The sequence below is a fragment of the Gallus gallus genome, chromosome 3 (assembly GCF_016699485.2).
Source record: "Gallus gallus isolate bGalGal1 chromosome 3, bGalGal1.mat.broiler.GRCg7b, whole genome shotgun sequence".
In the NCBI taxonomy this organism is placed as follows: Eukaryota; Metazoa; Chordata; class Aves; order Galliformes; family Phasianidae; genus Gallus; species Gallus gallus.
The window spans coordinates 94035822-94059300 of record NC_052534.1 but is presented as its reverse complement, the minus strand read 5'-3'; the positions used below and the strand labels follow the sequence as shown (position 1 = coordinate 94059300).

Here is a 23479-nt window from a genome sequence, read left to right as displayed (position 1 = left end):
AATACCAGCTCTAGGGCACGTCACAGTAGCCCATCTCCTTCTCTGGAAATTGAAGGGCTGTGCAACTAGGTGACTAGGTATATGAGTCAAAGAAGAAGAGGAAGATCAGATGAGAAGTATTTTAGCTTGTACAGAAGGGATTCTAGGTCTTGGAATATATACATAGTTCAAATCAAGAGCTCCGAAATTCCCTTCTCCTTTCATCAGGCCATAATTTCATCCTCTGCCCTCAGTTCTCATTTTGACACTTTTATTCATGCAGTTGTGGACAGATAGAGAGCATTACTATTTAAAATATCATTTAATGTTTCATATGGTTTTCATGTAAATCTTGCCTAAATTTGAATGTGTCCAGGCTGGAAAAATCTCAGAATAAGGGTTGCATCCTTACTGTATGGATGATATACATTATGATGCAGTAAATCTTCCTATGGGATATAAGTGATGTTTACCATAGTCACAAACATAAAAGATGAAATCACAGTGACCATGAAGCTCTGAGAGACAGCTCAATGCCTGTTTACCAGGTTGCCATGTGGGCACATATGCATAAAAATGGGTGCTTGGGAAACAGTAGAGAAAGTGATACTTAGGATTGCACAACATTAAGTAACCATGAACATAAGGTGGCACAAAGTCTGGGGCTTTGATGTGTTGGTTCAGGCCCACCATAAGCGATAGGTATGTACGGCAGATTGAGCTATGTGGGTCTTTCATTCTAACTTCTATTGCTATGTTTAAATCTTCATCTTTTAAGTCTCCACTTTTTTTTTTTTTTTTCCTTTGGTCTAAGTTAGCTGCCTTCTGCAGTAAGCTATGCCTTACATTCTGACCATTTAAAAAAAACCTGCAGTAGCATTGCTGTTTTGCAGATGGGTGTCTTAAGACTAGACACAATAAAGCCAGGATCCTGCAGGCTTTCTCTAACTGATTTTCCTGAGCAGTAGCCAAGTAGCAATTGAACAGCTAAAAAACCCTGATTTTGGTTGTCCCCCAGAAGAAATCTATATAGCAGGATCTTTTAAGATCGAAGTTTGTATGGTAATTTCTAAAAAGCTTTCTACTTCTCTATCTTTTTTTTTCCAGTTTCAATTGCAAAACTGATTTTCTATTTTCAAAATATATTAACAGTATAATAGTAAATTAACAACACAGACAGTTAAATTCTATTTCATTGAGTTAAAAACAGTCTTAAGTGAGTAACAAATTTAAAAGTGTTTAAAACACTGTATGCTTTTTTTTTTTTTTTTTTTTTTTTCAGATGGCCACACAAACACTGGAGTGTTACTTAATTCTTTGTAAAGGAGATACCATCACATCTCGTTGACCATCAGAATGTAAGTTAGTGTCAACTTACCCTATTCAGATCACATACGAAGCCCTAATTACACTGCTGTAAGGACTTTACAGTTGAGATACAGATTGTAGCATGTGGTAACTGTACATATTGATTTTATCCTATGACTATTTTAATAAAAGGTTATCTGCACTAACAGCTGACTTTATTGGTACTGTTAGTGGTGCTTAACAGTTTTATAGGCCTTAGAAACTCAATAACATGATATATTTTTATTATATCCTCTGTAGGTTCTCATAGTATTATGATTGAGAATGTGTAACACTGTGCTGTGGTGTATTAGCAGTCTCTCAGATATGAATAAAGCCAGTTTTGTTAGTAGAAGGCCAAAAAACAAGAAGACAGTAAAATCTTTGCTATTAACCTTCAGTGGCTTAATTAACAAACACATTCCAATTTCACCCTGCTGTTTCAAACTGCAAGTGCTTTTATCCTAAACTAATTTCTAGCCCACAATAAATAATAATAATTTAAATTTCTATCTAATACTACATGGATAGGAATCTAGTCTTTTAGTTAGCATTTGGAAGATATGGGCATATCATGTTTATAAGTGGTTTGCTTTTTAAATTTTTTTTATATATTATTTTATTATTATTATTTTTTGACTGTACAGCTTGCTAGCAAGATACTAAAGGAGAGTTTTTGAAGCATTTTTTTTGTCATTGTTCTTATGTAGGGTTTGTATTTCATTCTACCCACATTTTCTTTGAGCTTAACAGAAAACAGAGTTTAGAAGATTTGTTTGGTGTTTAACTTGATTATTTAAATAAGAGATAAGCAATTGCCATTACAGCAGCGAGGCAATAATTTCCTGGGGTCAGGGTCTCTCCTGCCCAGCATACACCCCTATTGTTAATGGAACTGAACGTGCACGCACACATTTTTAGAAGGGAATGTTAAACAATCCTCATTTATTTTGCAGTGTAAATACTTACATGACAAAACACAGACTTCAGGAGTCAGCCTGAAGATCATAAAAGAGAGCTAAAAGAACAAAGAGATTTAACTACCTAACCATTACTTTTTCATCCCAAGATCAAATTTTAGAACTGCAAAAAAACTCATTTAACCATCTTAACCCCACTTAGCCATCACCTAATCCTACAGCAAGATGGGGCTCCAGTATGAACTTCTTCCTCTGCATTTTTCAGTGGACTAGCTAGCTGTTCTCTGCTTTTAGAAACCTAATACTTGTCATGAATTTTACACCAAGCTTAGGTCCTGGTGCCTACAAACTAGAAACTAACTCCAAAATCCCTAAATGGACATCGCCCACACAGATTTCTAGTTCAGTTGGATGAGTATCTACAGCAGTGTTAAGTGCTAGGGGTCAAACTGTGACCATTCAATCATGTTTGCATGGTGCAGTGGGAGCTCCAGAGCAGATGTCTGTATCAGTAAGAACTCCGGAGCCTCATGATATAACACCTTTGTGTTTTTCTCTTTAATACTGTTATATGTACAGATGTTCTTTCCCTCAACTTTCTTAACTGGGTTGGCTTCTGCAGCTACCACTGCAGCAGGTGGTGGACATCACTAGTTAACCAAAGCCAAAGCTACAGCTGCTGACTCCTAGCGTTAAAAATTTCCTACCCAACAGTACCATCAACACTCCAAAAGAAACCAGAACAAAAAATCTGGCTGAAGGGTTTATTACCTGCACATGGGCCTCATTTAAAGAAGCTGTTTGCACGTTACAGTAGAAGATTACCCTAAGGATGCTTTGCAGATAGTACTTCAAAGCTCCATGACCACAGCAGAAGGAGCTCTCCTGAGACAGGCAAATTTATGATTGCTTTATAAAGAAAAAAGATGCAATTGCAATATATATCAGTAGTACAAAGTGTCTCTTAGGGGGAAAATATTGTGAGGGAATTTAATCAATTTGGCATTCAATTAACAAAGATTTTATGAGTGTTTCCTGTTTATCAAAAGTAAAGGATCTGTAAAATTTAATACGACTTTATTTCTAAAACTGAGTAGCTACTGAAAATTGCACTGTAACAATTTTGCGGACAGTTCTTGTGGGAAATTGCTTCCAGGGATGTATGCTCATAGACAATCCAAAAAGTTGCTTGTTTCTACCCTTCAGTCAGTGCACAGCCTTGAATGTATGCAAGTTCCAGGAGCACATTGCCTGTGCAAAGCAAAACACTGAGCTGTTTTTGTCTCTTGTTTTCTTTTTATTATTTTTTTTTCCTGACTGTTCCAGGCAAATCCGTGTAACTTTGACAAGAACAAACTGTATAACTCAAGAAGATATAAAAAAGTAACTACATTTGGTAATCAATCAGGAGAGATTTGCTACAACGATATGGTAAGGCTTCATATTTGATATACTGGTACTGTTTTTCTTTAATAATGAGCTACAAGAAGAAACAATATACTAATGAAACTTCAGGGGACACCATAAGTGAAGATATCACCCTGCAAATCTACTGAGCTAAATAGTTTCTTCTTATTTTTTAGGCATCTATAGCAAGATACTATAACACGAGTGTCTCATACCATCCCTTCCTGCATTTTTGGAAATCAGATCTTCAATTCTAGGATGAAAAACATGTTAAAACCTTGAAATATTGAATAAGCACAAAACCGTTACAGTCTACAGTGCAAAAACACGGATGTTAATGAGATACAATAGATCAAGAAAGAAAGACTTTGTAGAAGCTGTGCTCCACCATCAAAGAATGCGTATTGTCATCATTAAAATGTCATATACTTCAAACCTAACAGTAAAGCTTCTTACCATGAATACGTTCATCTTTTGTTATGGGATGACTTGTTGAAGTGGATGAAGTTATCATTCTGGCTAGAAGAAACAGCTGTCTTTCATTTTGCACATAGAATATATCTATAGAGAGAACAATGAGACTGTTTTACTTGACCATTCAATTTGGCCTGGAAACAGTGCCGAAGTCCTCTGTGTATCTATGAAATGGTTATCTCAACCTCTGGAAAGATTTTTTTTTTGTGAGAATGATATGAAGTTTTCCCACTTAATATTTTTTCAGGGTTACGGAGTTTTCCAAGTAAAGAAGTTAAATGAATTGGATGCAAAACATACAAGTGCATTTTGCCTGGTATCTATAGCCTGTTGTCTGAAAGATCCTATGTGTTTGACATAATAGACAATGAACTTCCTTCTGCTTCCAGTTACACTCATATACGTCTGGAGTAACACCTTCGGAATCTGAGATGAGTTCTGCCTCAATCTCTCTCTTTTTAGATGCTGGACAAAGGCCAGTATTTTACTTTGAATAACTGCCTCTAATGTTGGGATTCTATTCATAAGTAACCCATGAGAGGTGCATTAAAAAACAGAGCTCTAAATTTAGGGTAACAGTGGCCATTTAAAGTCTATGCTACATAAATCTAAAGACTAACCCATACATTTCAGGAAATATATTTCTGTGTCCCATGCCTGCAGCTGAAGAGCAGACATGCCCACACAGGCTTTGCAGCTTGCAGACAGGCTGGAATGAGAGGCTGTTGCATGTTCACGAGAGGCAGGATCCCTCTGCTATTCCCTTTTCACGTGTTTTCTGCTTATCTGGTTTTAATATTTCCTTAAAAAAATTAAGAACTACATCCCAGCCCCATTTTCATAAGCATTTGGAGCTTCAGAAGGCCTTGCAAGCTGTTGTAGTGATTGCGTGTTACATCATTCATTCATCCTCTTGAGAAATGACACTGCCGCAGTTTTTCACTCATCTCTTTGGTTAAGTGCTTTTGTAATTTGTATTAAACTGTAAACCAACTTCATAAAATAACCCAGTTTAAAATGAAGCAAAAAAAGTGTTTTGGAGTTATCATTTTCCTATCAAATTATTTCACGTTCTGTAACAAATGTAGTTAAATTATTATAAGATCTTTGCTTTGCAACTAATTATTTGAAAAACATCAGTGATGTAGAAATACGTAAGTCTAAAATTGTGCCATACAAAACTGACTACACAGGGACTGAACAAAATGGCTTGTACTGAGATGGAAACATCCTTCCAGTCTTTCATATGAAGTTGTAGAGTGTATAAATATGCTCAGTTTCTCTCCATAATCTTTTTCTTTTTTTTTTGAGAAATTCACATCAGCAACATTTTCTGACTGCATGAGTTTTGAATTATTTTATATTTTGTTAGGAATACTTCCTGTCTTTACTTGCATACTAAGTCTTAAATGTATTTTCTCGCATTTGAGAGACAAGTGTATAGTAACTGCATCTCTGCCTACTTAACAACTCGTGTAATGTGTTTCTCATTTCAACAATTCCCACCACTCAGCTCACAGTTTCATTAATTTTTCAGGTGAAGTTTTGCTGATATATGGTTAAGAGATTGAAAACATTTAAATCCATTAAACTCTCTTTCTCTGCTACAAGCTGTTCTTAGAGTAATTTGCTTAGTGTTAATACAACATCACTCTACACCACTCTGTCAAAAACTGAACTAAAAATTCACACTTCTGAAGACACGAGTTAGTAAATCAGTTTTGCACTAGCTCAGGTAGAATTTCCCAATAATAAACCTATCACTAATATTAAGAATGACATGGGTAAAATTATATATAGTGGTTAATATGAAAACACACTGAGTTTCTGTTTCGGGGAGAAGGGCAAGAGGTAAGATAATAAAACTCGAAATGCTATTTTTTTAATTACAAAAAAAAAAAAAAAAGGAAAATAATATTTTTTTCAGCATCCAAATTGTATTAAACTTAGGTATGACAAAATCCAAAGTCCTGATGGTAGTACTCAAGTCACAGACAGGATACCTAGATATCTGGCCAGTTGGCCTGGCTTGGCCTGCAATCATTTACATGGGATTAGAAATCATTCCAACTTTAAATAGTATGTTTTAAAATGTAACTTTGTGTATAGATTATTTTCTATGAAGTAAACAGTGTCATCAATATTGACTAGACTTAGAGTTACTAGGCGAAGTCTTGACGTCCCTACATACTTTGATTCAGTTTGAAGGAATTTAAGAAAGTTTTAGCTCGAAAGAATTGTCTTAAACTTTAAACTACTCTATGCTTGTGGGTAAATCTCTCTGGAGTAAAACAAAGTCTTTAATTTACTTTGTTATGCACTAGATGTGGCCCAAAGGGCTGAAAAAATTGAAACATAAGAGTAGGCCTTTATTTGAGATTGTGCATGCACCTGCTTGGAAAACCAAGTTATCCGAACTTAAGAAGGCACCAGTTGTTAGAATACTATCAAATAGCATAAAACTTGCAAATCAGCTGTTCATTCTGTGCTAGCTAGTGCCTGTAGGGAACAGAGAAATACCTGGATGAAATATTTGAGTACGAATTATACATATGGCATAAGGGGAGGGCTGATCTTTCTGATGACAGTGAAGGTTCTGCTCTTCAGAGTTCCTAAGCCTTGAAAAATAATTTGTTGGAAGGACTTCCAGGTTTTGGTGTCTGTAGTGCTTGTGATGGGGAAAAAAATCCAGTGCATTTAATAAAAAAAAAATTGACAAGAAGCCATTTAACAAAGAAATCATGACATGGGTAGTCACTAAACTGTTCAATATTGGAAATAATGTTTTTTTCTTTTCCCCTTCCAGAATAAATACAATGGCTGAACGGCTAATGTTTCATGTGCACCTTGGCAATAGGACAAAGATTTTCCAGTGAGTTTGGGAAAGTTTTCAACTTTAGTGTGGGCATGGCTCCCCTGAGGCCTTCCTAACGCTTCCCTGCCCACCTGGGAAGCCAGCATCATGGACCCCACGCCCTACCATGCCAAACGGACAGGCAAAGTTGGTGCACAGATGGGGACTGCTGGATGCTAAAAAGGTGCCACTACCTGCCCATGTTGTGGAGCAGCCCGTTATTTCAAGGTGCTGGGTTCATTGTCAATTAGAGTGGCAGCAACGGCGAGCAGCAGCTGTCACAGATGGCTGGGCTCCAGCCTCCTTGTGGAAATGGGATCAGAGCCAACTCAAATCTTTTCTTTCCTCTTAAAAAAACAAAAAACAAAAAAATCAATAAAAAGGAAAAGAAGAAAGATCCCCAAATCAACATGCAGTTGTCAGTTAAGACAATTAGGGAGAAGTAGCATATCTACAAAGGCATCGCTTATCTGTTCTATATTAACCCCTACATTCAAATTTTTGAAGTCAAGATTTTGTTTATTTATTACTTATTTCAAACTTTTTTTAGGATGTCCAACTCAGGAGACAGTTTATGTTAAATCTTTGTTCCGAGAGGAATTTACAAAATGCTTTGCTGATAACTGAAACAACTTAACTCAGTTATTAGATTTTTAATTAGAGAACTCTTGCAGAACCATTCAATTTTTAGTTCAGAGCAAAGAACATTAAAATGCATCTAAGACTGACCTTGCTGTTTCTGGTGAAGTCTGATTACATTGAGATTATATTCAATCTGTGTTAAAGAAGAGTCATAGCACCCTTCCCAATCTCATATAGAAAAGATCCGAGGTGATATCTAACCATATCATTTTTATTTCCAACTGATTTAGGGTGTCTGGTACCTCTGTTCCTCCCTAGGCTCACCCAGTTTCAGCCTAAACCTGCCCTTGCAGTCTCAAAGGAAATGCCTCAAATTCCTGTTACCCAGCGTAGGACAAACAGCACAAAAACGCGTAGTCAACACAGGCCACATCTTTACTGCCATGTGGTCTACAGCAGGAGCAAAATTGTAGGCCTCAGAGTTATAACTTCAGTGTTCTATCAGGAAGTGAGATGGAATAGACAAACAGGGATGGCAGGCTATCACAAGTCCTACTCATGCTTCATCGGCAGCCATTTTCAAAACACAATTGAAGAATAATCTTGAAATTGAGTGAACTGAGACTGCTTATAGTGAATACAGGATTTGGCTGGTAGTGGGTATAAATCAAAGAAGAAAACCCGTTTAGATTCCTTGCCAAGTAATTTAGTTATTCTTTGAGAAAGAGGTTGTTAATAGTGTTTGTAATTGAGTACAGTCTTAGAACAGCACAAAGGCAAATTGTTGTTATTGTTACTATTAATCTAAGCTTTGTAATTTTTTTATATAAAAAAAAATCTTCAAGATGAATTCAGCACTGGAAAGGGACTTAATGAACAGTTACTCTTAGTGCTTATGATGTAAAGATTTTATTTACTTACTCAACATTTTCCTCATTTCTTAAATACATGAAATGAAATCAGGTTATTCTTTTATTTTATCAAAGTTTTTGTTTGTTTGTTTGTTTGTTTTTCTTTTCCATTTGTCTACAGGGAAAGAAAAAGTTTTCTCTTAACTTCTGATGCAAGATTTGTTATTTGTGTAATGGCAGGACGAGAAACTAGTCTCTCTTATTAAGTATCTGTAGAATTCAGCTTGGTCTGTCAAAACCATAACTGCATCTTGTAAATGCTCTGCAGTCTAAGTCAGTGAAATATGTAGAGTAGATTATCCCATTTGGCTTTATTATTTTCTGTCTTTATATGGACTGTTCTAAATTGTGTAAGCTATGACCAGTCATTCTTTCTTTACTGAAAAACTTCTTGTACCCCATGCAGGTGTACGAAAAACAGAAAGAAGGTGAGAAACCTGCTGTTTGGATTTTTCAGATGGAGAGCTGATGCACAAAGAGAATAAAATAATTGACGATGGTCACATAAGCAGCATGGATAAGAAACGCAGTTTCCAGGTTTCAGTCAGGCCACCTAGTCATGTAATCAGCTCCCATACTTTGAAGGTCAAGCAGGTCAAAACAGGGAGGGATAGACTCAAGTCCTTTAAATTGAAGTGTTTACACTTCTCTTTAAATAAATAGAGAATCTGTCTTAAATTCCATGGACTTTGAGCCATAGTTTGTAAAGAGGTGAATAAAATTATTTTAAAAAAATAACATATTAATGAAAATAAATTATTTTATAATATATAGCTTACTGGGTAGCTTTGTATCCAATTACCCAGGTAAGATAGAAGCTGAGCCAGAGACCCTTTCCTTGTATCTAAATAATAAGTAAGTCATCCACTGTTTTACAGTGAAAAACTGAAAAATACTTGGATAAGTTGCTTTGAAAAGTTAAAATTAGCAAGACATTGTTTTATAATGATTATTCAAATTCCTCTGTAATCAGACTTTGGAAACAGTGCTTTAGGATGATTTTAAATGCATCAAAGTACCCATTTCACTAATTATATTACATCTACAATTTCAGGGAGAATAGAAATTGAGATCTATGTCAAGGTTAAAGTCAGGTTTAAAACGAAAAGATACCTTCCGCTGTTAAGCAAGTGAGTAACTTTACACATGGGAACTATTCCATTTGCCACTGTTCATGTGTATAATCCCATATCATTACACTGGAGTTTAATTCTTCTAATCCTTATTTTGGACTGGGTCCCATTACTATTTTTTAAAAGACTGCTCATCCATTCCAGTGCATATTTTTGATTAAAATGCAAAAGAACTTTAAGTTTTTTCTCAAGACAAAAATATTTGAGAAGTTGCTCCTTTCACTGGCACAAAACTTACTGTTTCTACTATCAGTAGATAAAGATAATTTAGTAATAATTGATAGAGATGATATGCAAATGAACATCAATACTCTGTAGCAAGGAAAAAAAAGATAAGGGCCGTTCTTTCATACAAGGCCACCTTGTAGCTCTTAATTAACTTGCAGCCTCTGCAATATCTTGTATATTGTTGACATTCCTTAGCTTGGGCTAACAGTAACATGCATACAATGCTCCCATCACACCCTTCACTAGTTCAGTCAACTCTATTCATGTGTTACACACCTGTGCATATTTGCAGTCCATTTAACTGTGGTGAGAGAAATATTAGCTTTCAAGGTGGACTCAATAAAGGTGTTTTACCCCCTTTTTGTACTTCACAGTCACTAAAGGAATTGAAAGTCAGAGACCCTACATGTTATTATTATTATCTTTTTATGGTATCGTGATCTTGTATCAGCCTTGCTTCATCAAATAGGTAGGGATGCATGCATCAACAGAAATATTACACCAGACAGCATGTTCGTTTTCTCTCAGCTGTGTCAGTTTGTCTAATGAGAGACAAATTTTCTCCTTCCTCTATTTAAGATAGTCATACATTTTACATTGTGACCACCTTGAATATTCAAATCCTGTAGGAGGATTCAGTTATTTAGAAACGGAAAACTTTTGATGTTGTACATTGCAAGATTGTACCAGAAACCGTGTGGAATATTTTAAAGAAATTATTAGATTATTAATGACAGCAATTTGGTAATTTATAGCAACTTCTAAATTCATTTCAAATGTCTGCTCAGTGGATGGAGAGAATCTTATTATCTGCAAACTACTGCAGTCTGTAGTTAAACACAAAAGTTATTGCTAAGTGCCTGGTCTTCTGCTTCAGAGAAATGGTGGTGCTTGAAGGATCTGTATGTTGTCATGTTTGGAAGATATTTTTACAGTTGACAGCTTTTCCATTGTCACAGTGGTCAAATTTGGGCAAAATTTAATCCCATTGTTGAACTGAGCTTGAGTTTAACCCCAAATCTATTATCTGATAGCCACAATTCTACCTTTGTACATAATTAACAGTTTATTGATGTTTGATCTGAATGAAGACACTTTACATCTAATTTATCTGGAATTTCACTGCAACCAGAGCCAAGAAAAATTTCTTAATTATTACTTACAGTATATTTATTGTCTACTACAAGCTACTTGCTGTTGACTAGTGAAAGTGACTGTTATTATTACTCATGACTAAAATAAAAACCAAGTGAGATATTTGTTTACAAAAATCTTTATGTAAGATATCTACATCTAGTGTGGATGATGTTTAGGTGCATAGAGCTCATCAAATTTCACTGTGAGCTTTGCGTCAAATGATGAATTAAAAGTAACTTAGAAGAAAACATGAACAACTGGTAACATCCTCTCTTAAGTCTTTTCTCAATTCTCCTTTCCCAAATTCATTCTCAGATAGACCAAGGATACATGCTACCTCTGCTGAAGATAGACAAAAGCCCTAATTCATGTTTTAAAGGCTCATTCTCATCTGTTACTGATTTACTCTTTTATATGAAGCTCTTCTAGTAGATTATATTGTACTGTCAGAGAACAACATGAATAGATTTATTATTGAATGAATGAATAAAAATGGAAAACGAAAAAATTTTTGAAACCTGTATGACAAGCATGGAAAAAAGTTGTAAGCTGGTAGAACCTGTGTGGTGAAAGCAGTTCCCCTTTGCTTCAGCTTATTGTAGTAACATTCAAAGAAATCAGTGAAATTCTTAGAGTGGGAAAAATATTACGGAACAGATTATAGACATGAATCCATCAGAATCAGGTATTTTGCTAAACAAATAGATAATTATTTTAGTATTTTAATTTCTCTAATCCTATCATAAGATCATCAAAAGAATTGTCAGAGAGCTGTAGTGGAGAGATGATGTCACAACATGAGGCTGATATGTTAGGATTCTGTGTGCTTTAACTTTTACAGGAAGAGTAATTAAAAACTACACATGCATGTATGTATGCATGTATGACATTCTGGGCAACATCAAGCCATTGCTCTGGGGGAAAAAAAAAAAAGTACAAAATGAAAAAATAAGAGCACAGCAATTTACCATCATTTTGTTTTGTCTTGAATTACAAAATGGCTATGAAATTAAGAAAGAAAAAGCAATGTAGAAAGGCTGCCTAATTTCTTCTGAGTTCCTGGTTGAGATGCATCCACATCTGCAGGTTTTACAGAAAGCAAGCATCCTCCAATCAATCTCAAGTAAGAATCACAGTTCAACCCTTCTTTTTGCAGACCACTTATTTCTGCCTGTAAAGTGAGGAAAATGAACTCAAACAACCAATTTGGAAAAGATTAATTTTTGCACTGAAAATTTACAGCATTTCCATAAAGATGCAAAAATCATAGGAGCCTACAAAATGAAATATTCTGTCCTGCCTAATTAAGTTTAAAAAGTGCTAATGACTTCACAGAAGGAGTATGTGTGCCATTTCTGAGCAAATCTGAGATTAACAGATGTATGTAAGTAAGCCTATTTAACTATCTATAAGGAATCTATCTGTAAGTAAGATGTATTCTTATAACTTAGTCACTTGAAGATTTTGAAGTGTTTTTGTTGTCTTAGGCTAAGTACAAATGGAAAATTGTAATGTAGTTAACGAATTTGCAGGTTCCACAAGTCTCTCAGAAAGTTATACCTCCAGTTTATTTCCATGGAAAATACAGCAGAGACAAAGAATACAATAACACTCATTCTCAATTACAGAAAACTAGTGTAATCACCACCATTAGCTCTGCATTCTCAGGAGTGATGAACAAGAGCCTTCATATTACACTCATAAAAATCTGCACCAGCAGAGGAGATCCACTGCTTCACAGCTGCTATGGTGGTATTGTTGCTAGGATAAAGTTGCCCACACAGTCCATCCTTCATTGGCCTGAACAGAGGGAAGTCTGAAGGCACCAAATCTGGACAATACAGAGGGTGCGGTGGGACCGTCCAGTCCTGTGTACTCCCTAGTCTTCAAACTGTGGCCTAGCATTGTCTGTTGCAAGAGGAAGATTATGTTCTTCTCTGGCCTGTCTGAAAGTTCAAGCTTTCACCTTAGTCAGCACTGCAATGTAGCGGTCAGAGCTGATGGTCTGTCTGGTTTCCAGGAAATCCATAAAGATCACCCCTTTCCTATTCCAACAGACACTGAACATCTTGTTAGACATGGAGGGCTGTGTCTTTCTCCTGGGGGGAATTCACATGTCACCACTCCATACACTGCCATTTTTACTCCAGCTCGCAGTTGTGACACCATATCTTGTCCCCAGTAACGATGAGATCCAGGAAACTGTCACCTTCAGCCTGCTATCAGTGCCATAGTTCCTGACAGACTTGAATATGGTGTTCTTTCTTTTCCTGTGTGAGCATTTCCATGACCCACTTGGTGCAAAATTTGTAATATGCCAGCGTCATCACCGTCATTTCCAACATACTGAAGCTATGCACATAGTTCTCTGATCATAATCTGCCAACTTGCATGGATGAGCTGATTGAGACACTCTTCATTTTGTGGTGTGACAGCTGTGCATGGCTGTCCAGAACATGGTTTGTCTTCATGTCACTGTAACCACTGCTGAAATATACAACAAATCACCTCACTGTTCTCCCATCCACTGTCTGGTCTCTCTAGACGTTCAGTAAGTAACAATTAATGTCAGTGGCTGCCATTTTTCCACATGGAGAAATGCAATGGCACACCTTTGCTTCATATGCACTTCCATGTCAGATATCTTTTTGTCAGACTGCTCTTCTGCTGCCATCTGTCACAAGGCAACAAAATACTGGCGGGAAGGTTCAACCTTTATTGCCATACCACCAACAATTTCCTCTGACATTGTGGACCAACATATCAAAATAGGAGGCATTACATTTAGAGCAGCCCCTGTGGTATAACAGTGTGTACTTATGTAAGACTGCCATCCTTAGTTTCTTTCCTTCACAATCACTGGTGTCACTTGAGCATATTCTTATGAAATTAATAAAGAGTTGCTAGTAACACCAGCTGGGAATCTGCCTGTTAAATTTTGTTATTTTTTTAAATGAAAAATAAGTGTATTTACAGGAGAATTTAAAAACAATATTACTGTGATTTAAAAACCTTTTGATAATTGCTGTAAATAAATAAATAAATAATTGAGAGTTATTTCTAAAAAAAAAAAAAAAGAAAAAATAAAGCATGAAACTATGAAACTGTCACACTCTGGAAGGTATCACAGGAGTTCAACCACTTTAAAATCTGTTGAGTTTCACTATGCAAATGACACACATGACTTCAATGTAAATATATAAATAATTGATATGATAATTTCAATGGGTGAAGTTTGAAACCTGAGGCAGGATTTATGATCACCTTATTTTTTATTAATAATGAGGGGTTAAAAAGCAGAGGTAGTAACTGAAGGTTTATTTTATAGTAAGTGGATCTAGGACAGTGTTCAATTTTTCAACTAAAGATGTTTATTTTAGGGTAAAACATAGCATGTCTTGGCCTCCACTAATTATATTGACTTAGTCTCCACTGATTATTGACTGAGTCCCATGTTTCAGCAATCTCAGGTCACTAACTCAAGTTTTATTCTCTGTCTTGGGAGCAACCACATTTAGTAATATGAATTCCAGCAGTACTACCCACACTCGTAGATCTGTTTAAATCACTGGAAAAATTACCACTAGCTAAACCATTGTGAGAAAAGGGATAGGGCAAAAGTCAGCACTTTGAATAACCTTCACAACACAAACAAAGCTGCCATCTATATATTTATACCTTTAGTGTTAGAAACAGAAATCTCTTGGAAACTTCCTTTCTTGTTTCAGTACAATTACTTGCATATGGAAATTCTCAATTGCATTTAGTGATTGGTCCCATTGTCACTTAGCCAGGCACTACTTCAGGGCACTCCTTATCTCTTGAGCAATTCATGAAGGATCAGATTTCCTTTCTGAAGATCAGTTATTTAAACCGTATAAAAATGTATAAGAAATTGCTCTGTCTGAAAGATTTTATTATTTCTTTGTTACTAGATGAAATTTTTGTTTTATAACCTACAATTTATGCTAGAACACTGTAGTTATAATGAGAATTTACCACCTCTTGTAAGTCAAGAAAACATCTAGCAAAATGTGATCATTTTACAGCTGTGTAACCAAAAGGCACACTTTGGTGGAAATCATCTCAGGAAGAAGAACCAGCTATAGCAAAGGTACCAGAGCCTGACAACAAATTGTGAACTCCTACAAAAAAGTGCTCAGTTAAGCTGAGCTTGAAGTTGAGACTGTGTAGCCTTTAACAAAATAGATTGCCTGTTCCTAATTTAAAGGTGGTGAAAAACTACTCTGGTGCTTTCCAAAACTAAATCCATTGTCCCTGTGGTAGAATAAACAAATATAAGAGAATTACGTGGGAGTAATTGCTTCAGTGATCTTGGTATATTCTTCAACTAGTGTCATTTTTCAGTCCAGTTTTATTTTGAAGAGCGGAGCCCCAGCTGAACATTCTTGTTCCATTTCCCACATGTAGTATTTCCACAAACACTCCACTAAAAGCAGCACCAATTTTCCTTTGTTCTTCAAGGTATTGCGTAAGCATCTTCACAGGAGTGAAGTTCCCTGTTTTTTTCTTTGTGTCAGGGTAAATCTCATCTTTGCTAAAATTTCACTTCCACAAAATTAGTGGAGTTTTGGGGTGATGATCCTGCAGAGGAGTAGGGAGAAAGATTAGTGACTGTAGTGAATGACGTAAATCTTGGAGAGAAGAAAGCATTGGGGCTGATATTCACTCACTTTCTGTCTTTATCTGTTTTTTAAATCTTCCCTCTGATCTCACAAGCCCCTGTGCCATTTTCCTTCTTGTACACTTGACAGTAATGTGCCTGTTAAAGAGAGAGAAAAATTACCAAACTCAATGAAGAAAATTGACAATATCTTATAGTGGACCTACCTTCCCTTGTTTTCTCTGTAAGAAACACAGAGATATGAATCAATCACAAGTTCTCAGAATGCCCTCAAGGGGAGGTGGCTCAGCTTGCTGTAAAATCCTGTCCTAACAACAGCAAAGTTAAATTGTCAGGCACATGTTTATCCCAGGCAGGAGAGAAAAACATCAGAGACAGAAAAGTAATTGTCTTAGTAACACAGCAAAAGATAATGATGGGAAGATCACTGTGGCTGTAGTTTACTGTGCAACTGGGCAAATACCTCCAAGTTTTAGGAATTCTTTGCATGAATAAGTGAAAGCCTGGTTGCTAAACTAACTTAAATTTGACAATATTCTCAAGTGAGGTTTTGCTAGCTATTCCTGCTTTGTGTACACAGTGCAATGTGCTGAATAAGAAAAGGATCAACATACTTTATATACTATTCATTGATTTTACATTACAGATCATGTATTTGTACAGATTGCTTAAGCTGTGTAGCAATGGTTACATCTTGGGGGAGCAGGTAAAAACTTGCTATATATGTGTACCTTATCAGCTACAGCAAATTCTTCATTCATCTGGATCCTCTTTGGAGCTTCTGTCAAATAAATAATACCAAGAAGAGATACTTCATTTATGAGAGAGGGTATTTTTCTGAGTGTTTTCATCCCTAGATCCATAGTAATGGAGAAATTCATCAATTAGATGTGGACTATTTAGTTGCATTTTAAACAAATGAGTTAGTTCATATTGAATTTCAGTGTGGCTGCTCAAACCATAAGAAGATTGTATTATCTTCATAATTAATAACTGCTCTAGTGATTTCACTGTTTGAGAGACTAATCTTACTTGGAGTTTTTTGATTAAAAATCTATATCCACTTTGGACTCTGTACATCTGTTTAAAATAAGTGATGACATTATTTCATACAAGTTGATAATGTTAGAGGGCAACATAGATTAAAGTCTCCTTAAGTCATTGTCCCATGAGGTTATCTGTAGTTGACTCTTCCCTAAATTTTTTTTTTTGGAGGTGAAGAAAATTGTGTCAATCAAACTGTATTTGGTCTAGAAGTTTTTAAAATGAATAATTTCCTTCTGGATCTTGGAAGTATCTGAATGGACCTTAGATATCAGGGCAATTTTTCATTTCATTAGAATGAATTGGTTTTGAGGTACTTCAGCTTTCTAACAAGGCACACTTTCACCAGTTGCATGGAATTGCTATTTATTTACTTTCTCCACTGTTTATTTCTCCATAATCCAGTACTGGTGTGTATCTTTGTTTAAAAACAAACAAACAAACAACAACAACAACAACTAAAACAACCACACAAAAATAAACAAAACAACTAAGACCATCCATTAACAGCACAGACAAAAGGTTTAAAGTTGCAGATTACATGGCCTTAGTAGAAAGTCCTGATTATCTCACCAATGAAATTAAATTAGAAACATTTTCCATATTCTAAGTGCATCTGTCTGTAATCATAAGATCAGATACTGTAAACTTACAGATTGGATTTGACAATAATTAGATATTTGCTCTTCAATAAATATTTTTACAAAGAAGACGTGTTCTGGCTTGTGCCAATTGAAGTTGTGTATCTTCTTGAGGCAAGTAAGGCAGACTTTGAACTCTGTGACATTGATCGCTTTAGCAGGTATAACAGTCTAAAGCCATAGCATCTTTCCCTATCTCTATGTGTGAGAATAAAAAATACAGACCTACAAGCAGACAGTACATTCAAGGTTTCTACCATCTGCAACATCTTCAGTAAATTCAGTTCATGCCTCTTTTTATCATTATTCAGATTTTTAATACGTTTGAAACCAAATCCATGTCCCGGAAGCCTAGAAAACAATCTTTCTAAGAAAACACTTTAATCTGAATTCAGGTGTATGAAATTAAGAGCGCTCAAATTTGCCAGATGAATACTCCACCTTATGCTGTATCTTGCCTCTAGCCATGGCCAGTAAAGGTAATTCACAGGAAGAGGAAAAATGTCTTGAGAACTAAATGAACCTTTCAGTTCTGTGCTGAATGAAAGACAGTACCTATTCTTTGTTCTGGTTGCATTTTGCTTGGGGCCTAATTTAAGCCTGAAAAGCAGCTTCTTTTAAAATCCATTGTCTCAGTGTATTAATTCCACCTTGTTCAGAATGGAAGAGTATAATGAGAAATTTCTTGTTCTCTTTGAAGAAGGTCAGGAGTTCACTTAAGCTCAGACAGATGAAGCACTTTAAGGCTCACAGGGGCCAGCAACATGCACACGAATCATATAGCTGACATTGCATCCTGCTGCCCAAGCTAACGTGACTCAATGACAGTAGGGGAATGGTGTGAGATGTGGGGAAAATCTTTGGGATGAGTACGTAAAGACATTGGAAACTGTGTCTGTAAAAAGTGACTTAGCTGATGTGCTTCTGTGCCCTATCTTCCCCCATTATCCTTGTTATTTTATAATGCTAACACTCATGTTTATTTCCCTGTTTGCCTATTCTTCCTATGTACATGTCTAGGTGTTACACAGAGAGGGTTAGGGGTGTGATAAATAGGACTCTATCTGTGACATACGGCATGTTCTTAGCAAAAAAAACAAAACAATTGCAGTTGGAAATGGACCATGCATCAGAATTATGGGAAACTAGAAACAACTTGTGTTAAAGATCCAACTGCAGTATGAAATGGCTTCTATTGTAATGTACTATATTACATACTCTGCCTGTTTTATTATAGCTTACTCTAAATAACGTTACATAATACTATTCTTGATGATGCTTACTGTCCGTATGTCTCTAGAAAATTTAGAGCTGTAAATGTGCACAGATTGTTCAAATCTCTTTGTACCAAAAAATGACTTTACCCTTACCTAAGAAATATCTTCACCATACACTGCCCAATTTTTTATGTTGACTGGATTCATTTTCAATATTTTGATTAATATTTTTTCCACATATATTTTAATTCAGATAATTTCACATGTATCTTCATATAAATTTTAATATAATTTTAACTCAGTATAATACTGAGAAGGAATTTTAATAAATTGAGAAATCTTTCACTGATGATTCTAGTAACTGGAACCCATTTATCTGTAATTAGTTATACTGGTAGAATAGCAAGCTAAAGCAACTGAAGCCATGAGGTTCTCCTGGACCCACTTCTTGATCCTGCCCAGGTCTCTCTGAATGGCATCTGGATCCTGGGGCATGTTGACTGCACCACAGAGTTTGGCATAATCTGCACACTTGCTGAGGGTGCACTTAGTCCTACTGTTGATGTAATTGATGAAGATATTAAAGAGCACTGGTGCCAGTACTGACCCCTGAGGGACACCATTCTTCACTGATCTTCATTCAGACATTGAGCCATGGACAATCACTCTCCAGGTACAGTCTTATAATCAGTTCCTCATCCATCAAATGGTCCCACCATTAAATTTGTATCTTTCCAATTTGGAGAGAAGGATGTTGTGGGGACCATGCCAAAAACCTTACTGAAGTCCAGATAGATGGCATCAGTGGCTCTTCCCTTGTGCACTGAAGCGATTACACCACCATAAAAAGAAACAAGGTTGGTGAGGCAGGACGTGCTCTTCATCAAGCCATGCTGGTTATCCTATATCACCTCACTCTCTTTCATATGCCTTAGCACAGCTTCCAGAAGGATGTACCCTGTGATATTCCTCAGCAGTGAGTTGAGGCTAACAGGTCATTAGTTCCCTGGGCCATCCTTTCTACCCTTCTTAAAAATTGATGCTATTTTTTCATTTTTCCAGTCACCATGGACTTTGCTTGACCACCATGACTTTGCAAATATAACTGAGAGCGTCTTGGTGACTATGTTAGCCAACTCCCTCAGGACTCTGAGATGCATCTCATCAGGCCCATAGACTTACGGATGTTCAGGTTCCTCAGACAGTTGAAAATCTTACAATGGGAGGGGTGTCACTCCCTTGGTTCCTGCCTTCCAAGCCATCTGGTTGAGGGCTATGTGTAGAGCAGTTGGACTGAGGCAAAGAATTTGTTGAGGACCTCAGCATTCTCCTTGTCTGTTGTTACCAGTCTACCAGTATTACTCATTAGGGAAGTATGCCCTCCCAGACTTTCCTTTTCTGGTTGATGTACCTGTAGAATCCTTTCCTATTCTTCTTTTCACCCCTTGCTAAGTCCAGTTGCACTTGGGCCTTTGCCTTCTTGACTTCATCCCTACACAGTCTGCTAGCATCCCTAACCTTCTCCCAGGTTGCTTGTCCCTGTTTCCACTACCTGTGCACTTTCTTCTTGGTCTTCAGTTTTGGTAACCTCTAGGAAAACAGATGGCAGGTTCTTCTTGTATCACTTACCTAATTCCCCACTGCAGGCTAAATGGAGTTGTTCAGATCATATATGGGGAAACTACTTAACTTTATTTCATGTCTGTGTTTTGATGAAGCTTTCATTTGCTCTAATGCTGTTCACATTTAACAAAGAGGTACATTCCATCTGCAAGTAAGATCTGAATCCTTAATGGCATTAAAATTCTTTGAGTAGGAATGGTGTGTGAATTTGCTTCCTGAATATTAGTCATTATACTAGGCAGACAACGATGTAAGAAAAAAAAAAAAAAAAGATATAAATCTTCATCCTATTCTACCATTTTTACTAAAATTATTTCAGTTTACTTTGCTGTGAATCTGTGGAAAATCAGACCCATAGTCATTGTTTTATTTACCTTCATTGGGTATAACATAGCCCTTCACTAGAATCATTATTTTTAGGGCAATAGGTAGCTTTATGCCTACGTATCTGGTTGTACTATCCTGTTCTCTGTGCACATTTACAACAGCAACAACAAAAAAGTGCTCCTTTTAATTTAACACTAGTTGGGATATCTGCCAATGTAATATAAGCACTTTTCTGTGCACTGGAAAACCCAATTAGGACTTGTTCTTAGTTTGATTATCAGTCAGAAACATGCATACGGAAATATTCATTAGAGACCTACTGAGAGCTGTGATAAAGCAGCAGACAGCTGAATTATAGAATCTGCCAGTATCCCCACTACAATTTTACATTTGCTTGATAATGGACAAGTAACAAAATATCTAAGATGTAATTTGGTGCCCACTGGAACTGTACTTCATTATGGTAGATATTGTTCTGACTCTTTTCAGGAGGTTGGTGAGTGTTTTGTGACATGATATTAGGCACAAATGATAAATCACAAGGCTAAATGTTGCACCAGACTTTCATGCACATAGAGGTAGCACATGCGGTAGCTGCAATTGCCTCTCAGTCACAGCCTAAAGCCAGTAATTTAGAGGTTGGAAATGAAGGATAGACTCCAAAAGATTGGACTCAGTATGTTATTTTTTAAGGATTATGATTCTATTGACCTCACTCATCCAAATTAAATAATAGTTCTATTCAAAAGTCAGACAAAAAAGGAAGTAACAGATTATTTTTTTGTTTTATGAGTGTAAAATATTTCAGCCAATGTTAGACAGCTTTTTCTATTTTTTTTTAGCTTGCAGGCCCTTTGCTATTGGCCTTCTAGCAACCAAACACACTGGCAGTACAATACATGATCTGAAACAGTAATGGGCTTTCAGTAAAATTGGGAAGGATATATGCATGGAACTGTGATATCAATCAGCTAAACAGATCAAAGTGTCTCATACAGTTTATTTAAAAAGCACTTGGGAAATCTGGTTTCAATAATGACTTCAATGTGCTTTCTTTTCTAAACAGAAACAATATCGCATTTGTAAATGAAAAACGGGCATTTGATCTCTATATTGAAAGTGGCACTTCAGTAAAATGTTGTTCAAGATACATAAACTCCGATCTAAAATAAAATTATTTAAATAAATATTCGAAAATGCTAGTAAACATGGAGAAAAAAGTTCCATTCAATATTCTCAGTATAAATCAGAACAGCTAGCAGTGTATTGGTTGCAGCAGTCCATAAATTGGACACAAATAGTAGTAGTATTTATTTTTTATTTTGTGATTTAATTTTGTTTAGACTAAGATTCCTTAGCAGTATTTACTATATACGAAGCATTGCATCAGCAAGCCTAAAATAAATCCATGTTAAATCATGTTACTAAACAAAACTGTTGAAAGATCAAATTCCCTAGGCCATTCTCACTATGCATGTACTCAATAATTTTACAGTATTCTTTGATGAAAGATTAAAACTAGTTAACCATATGAAAATAAGACGTAGGCCTATGTTTAAACAAACCACTTTAAAACATGAACGATCTTAAAATGAAATTGCAGAACAGGATACTAAAGCAAAAGTCTTTCCTTCTCATTATCCATCATTTTCTAATTGGGAACAATGTCATATTTTTTATATAGCTACCCAAGAAGCATGACTGGTGCATTTTACTTCAGTGCTTGAAAGCCTCCCAAGCTGTGAAAGCATTTGTCGTCAGAATGTTTCCCTGTCATATAAGGCAATACTGCTTTCCCCAAGTTCCCAGACAAAGAGCAGATGCACAGAAACTATGTGTAGGTGTACATTAGCAGGTACAGGCAGAACTGAGCTTGGTCTTCCCATGCTAATATTGGAATTGGAAATATGATGGGAAAATGCAACAGTGTAGGCGTATGCATCTAAATTTTTGGTCCAGTTCCTACACAGTTCTAGCCACATGCTGCACCAGAGCTAACATTCTATGCTGAAAGTCTGTGGGCTGACTTTCACAGCAAGGATATGGATGAAACGATAGTTCTGACATTCTCTTTTGCTACCTGTGAAGCAAAGAAAAACTCTCATTCAGCTGGCTTTAAGTTAGCTTGACTGTAGAGAAGTTGCCCATCTGAAAATCAGTGCACCAAACAATAAAGATCAATTTTTCATCAGATTGAATCCCTTCCCCAGCTCACTGTGAAGCTACAGGTGCACCCCAGCAATGGTGCAAGTCAAACAGGACTTGCAGCTATGGAAAAGTGAAAATGGCCAGCCTACCTCTTCTGGGAGATTCTAGGCTTAAGGACGCATAAAAAAGCCATGAACCTCACCCTAAATACATTACCAGGAGTGTAGTACTGGGGAAATGCTTATGGACGTGCTCAGGTGTAGAGCAAATTCTTTTCAGAGCAAGACTTGGGGCCTGGAGATTAAACCTTTCCCTCTATTTTTGGGCAGTCCTCTCAGTGGTCTGTAATAAGCCTTGTCCATCCATGCTTGTTGGGACTTATCATGATGTCATCTCTGTAGGCAGTTGAGAATTAATAATATTTCACTAAGCAAAGCACTTTCAATATATGTTTACTCTCCTATGTTACCTAAGTATTCTGCTGAAGAAGGACAATCTTAAGTCTGTTCCCAATGTCTGTGCTGAATTAGGCTGTTCAGCCTTGATACTAAGTTCAATAAACTCCCCTCTGCTCTACTCTTGTGGGACTCTACCTGGAATATTGCATTCAGCTCTGTGGAATGTGGCATAAGAAAGACAGGGACCTGTTAGAGCAGGATGAGAGGATAATCAGAGGACTGGAACATATCTTCTATGAAGAAAAGCTGAGGGAGTTGTGGTTGCTTAGTACGGAGAAGAGAAGGCTCCACAGAAACTTTTATGTGGCCTATCAGAACCCAGGAGGACCTATCGAAAAGATGATGAGAGACTCTATAGTGATAAAGAGTGTAGTGATAGAATAAGGGATAACAGTTTTTAGATG

The 23479-nt window shown here is 36.4% G+C and overlaps 1 protein-coding gene across 2 annotated transcripts in view; it reads right to left on the bottom strand.

The window, feature by feature from the left end:
* Positions 1-10623: 10623 nt before the first annotated feature.
* Positions 10624-23479, bottom strand: part of LOC107053147 — an 87431-nt gene continuing 74575 nt past the window's right edge. The window contains exons 3-4 of one of the 2 annotated variants that reach the window (XR_006938902.1): positions 15667-15755; positions 10624-15577 (exon numbers count right to left, since the gene is read on the bottom strand). Coding sequence is in view for 1 of the 2 variants with exons in the window: in XM_046939381.1 (XP_046795337.1) it covers positions 15531-15577; positions 15667-15755 (136 nt within the window). In the remaining variant the exon portion in view is untranslated. The remainder of the gene's footprint in view (positions 15578-15666; positions 15756-23479) is intronic. The other variant, XM_046939381.1, reaches the window with a different exon arrangement.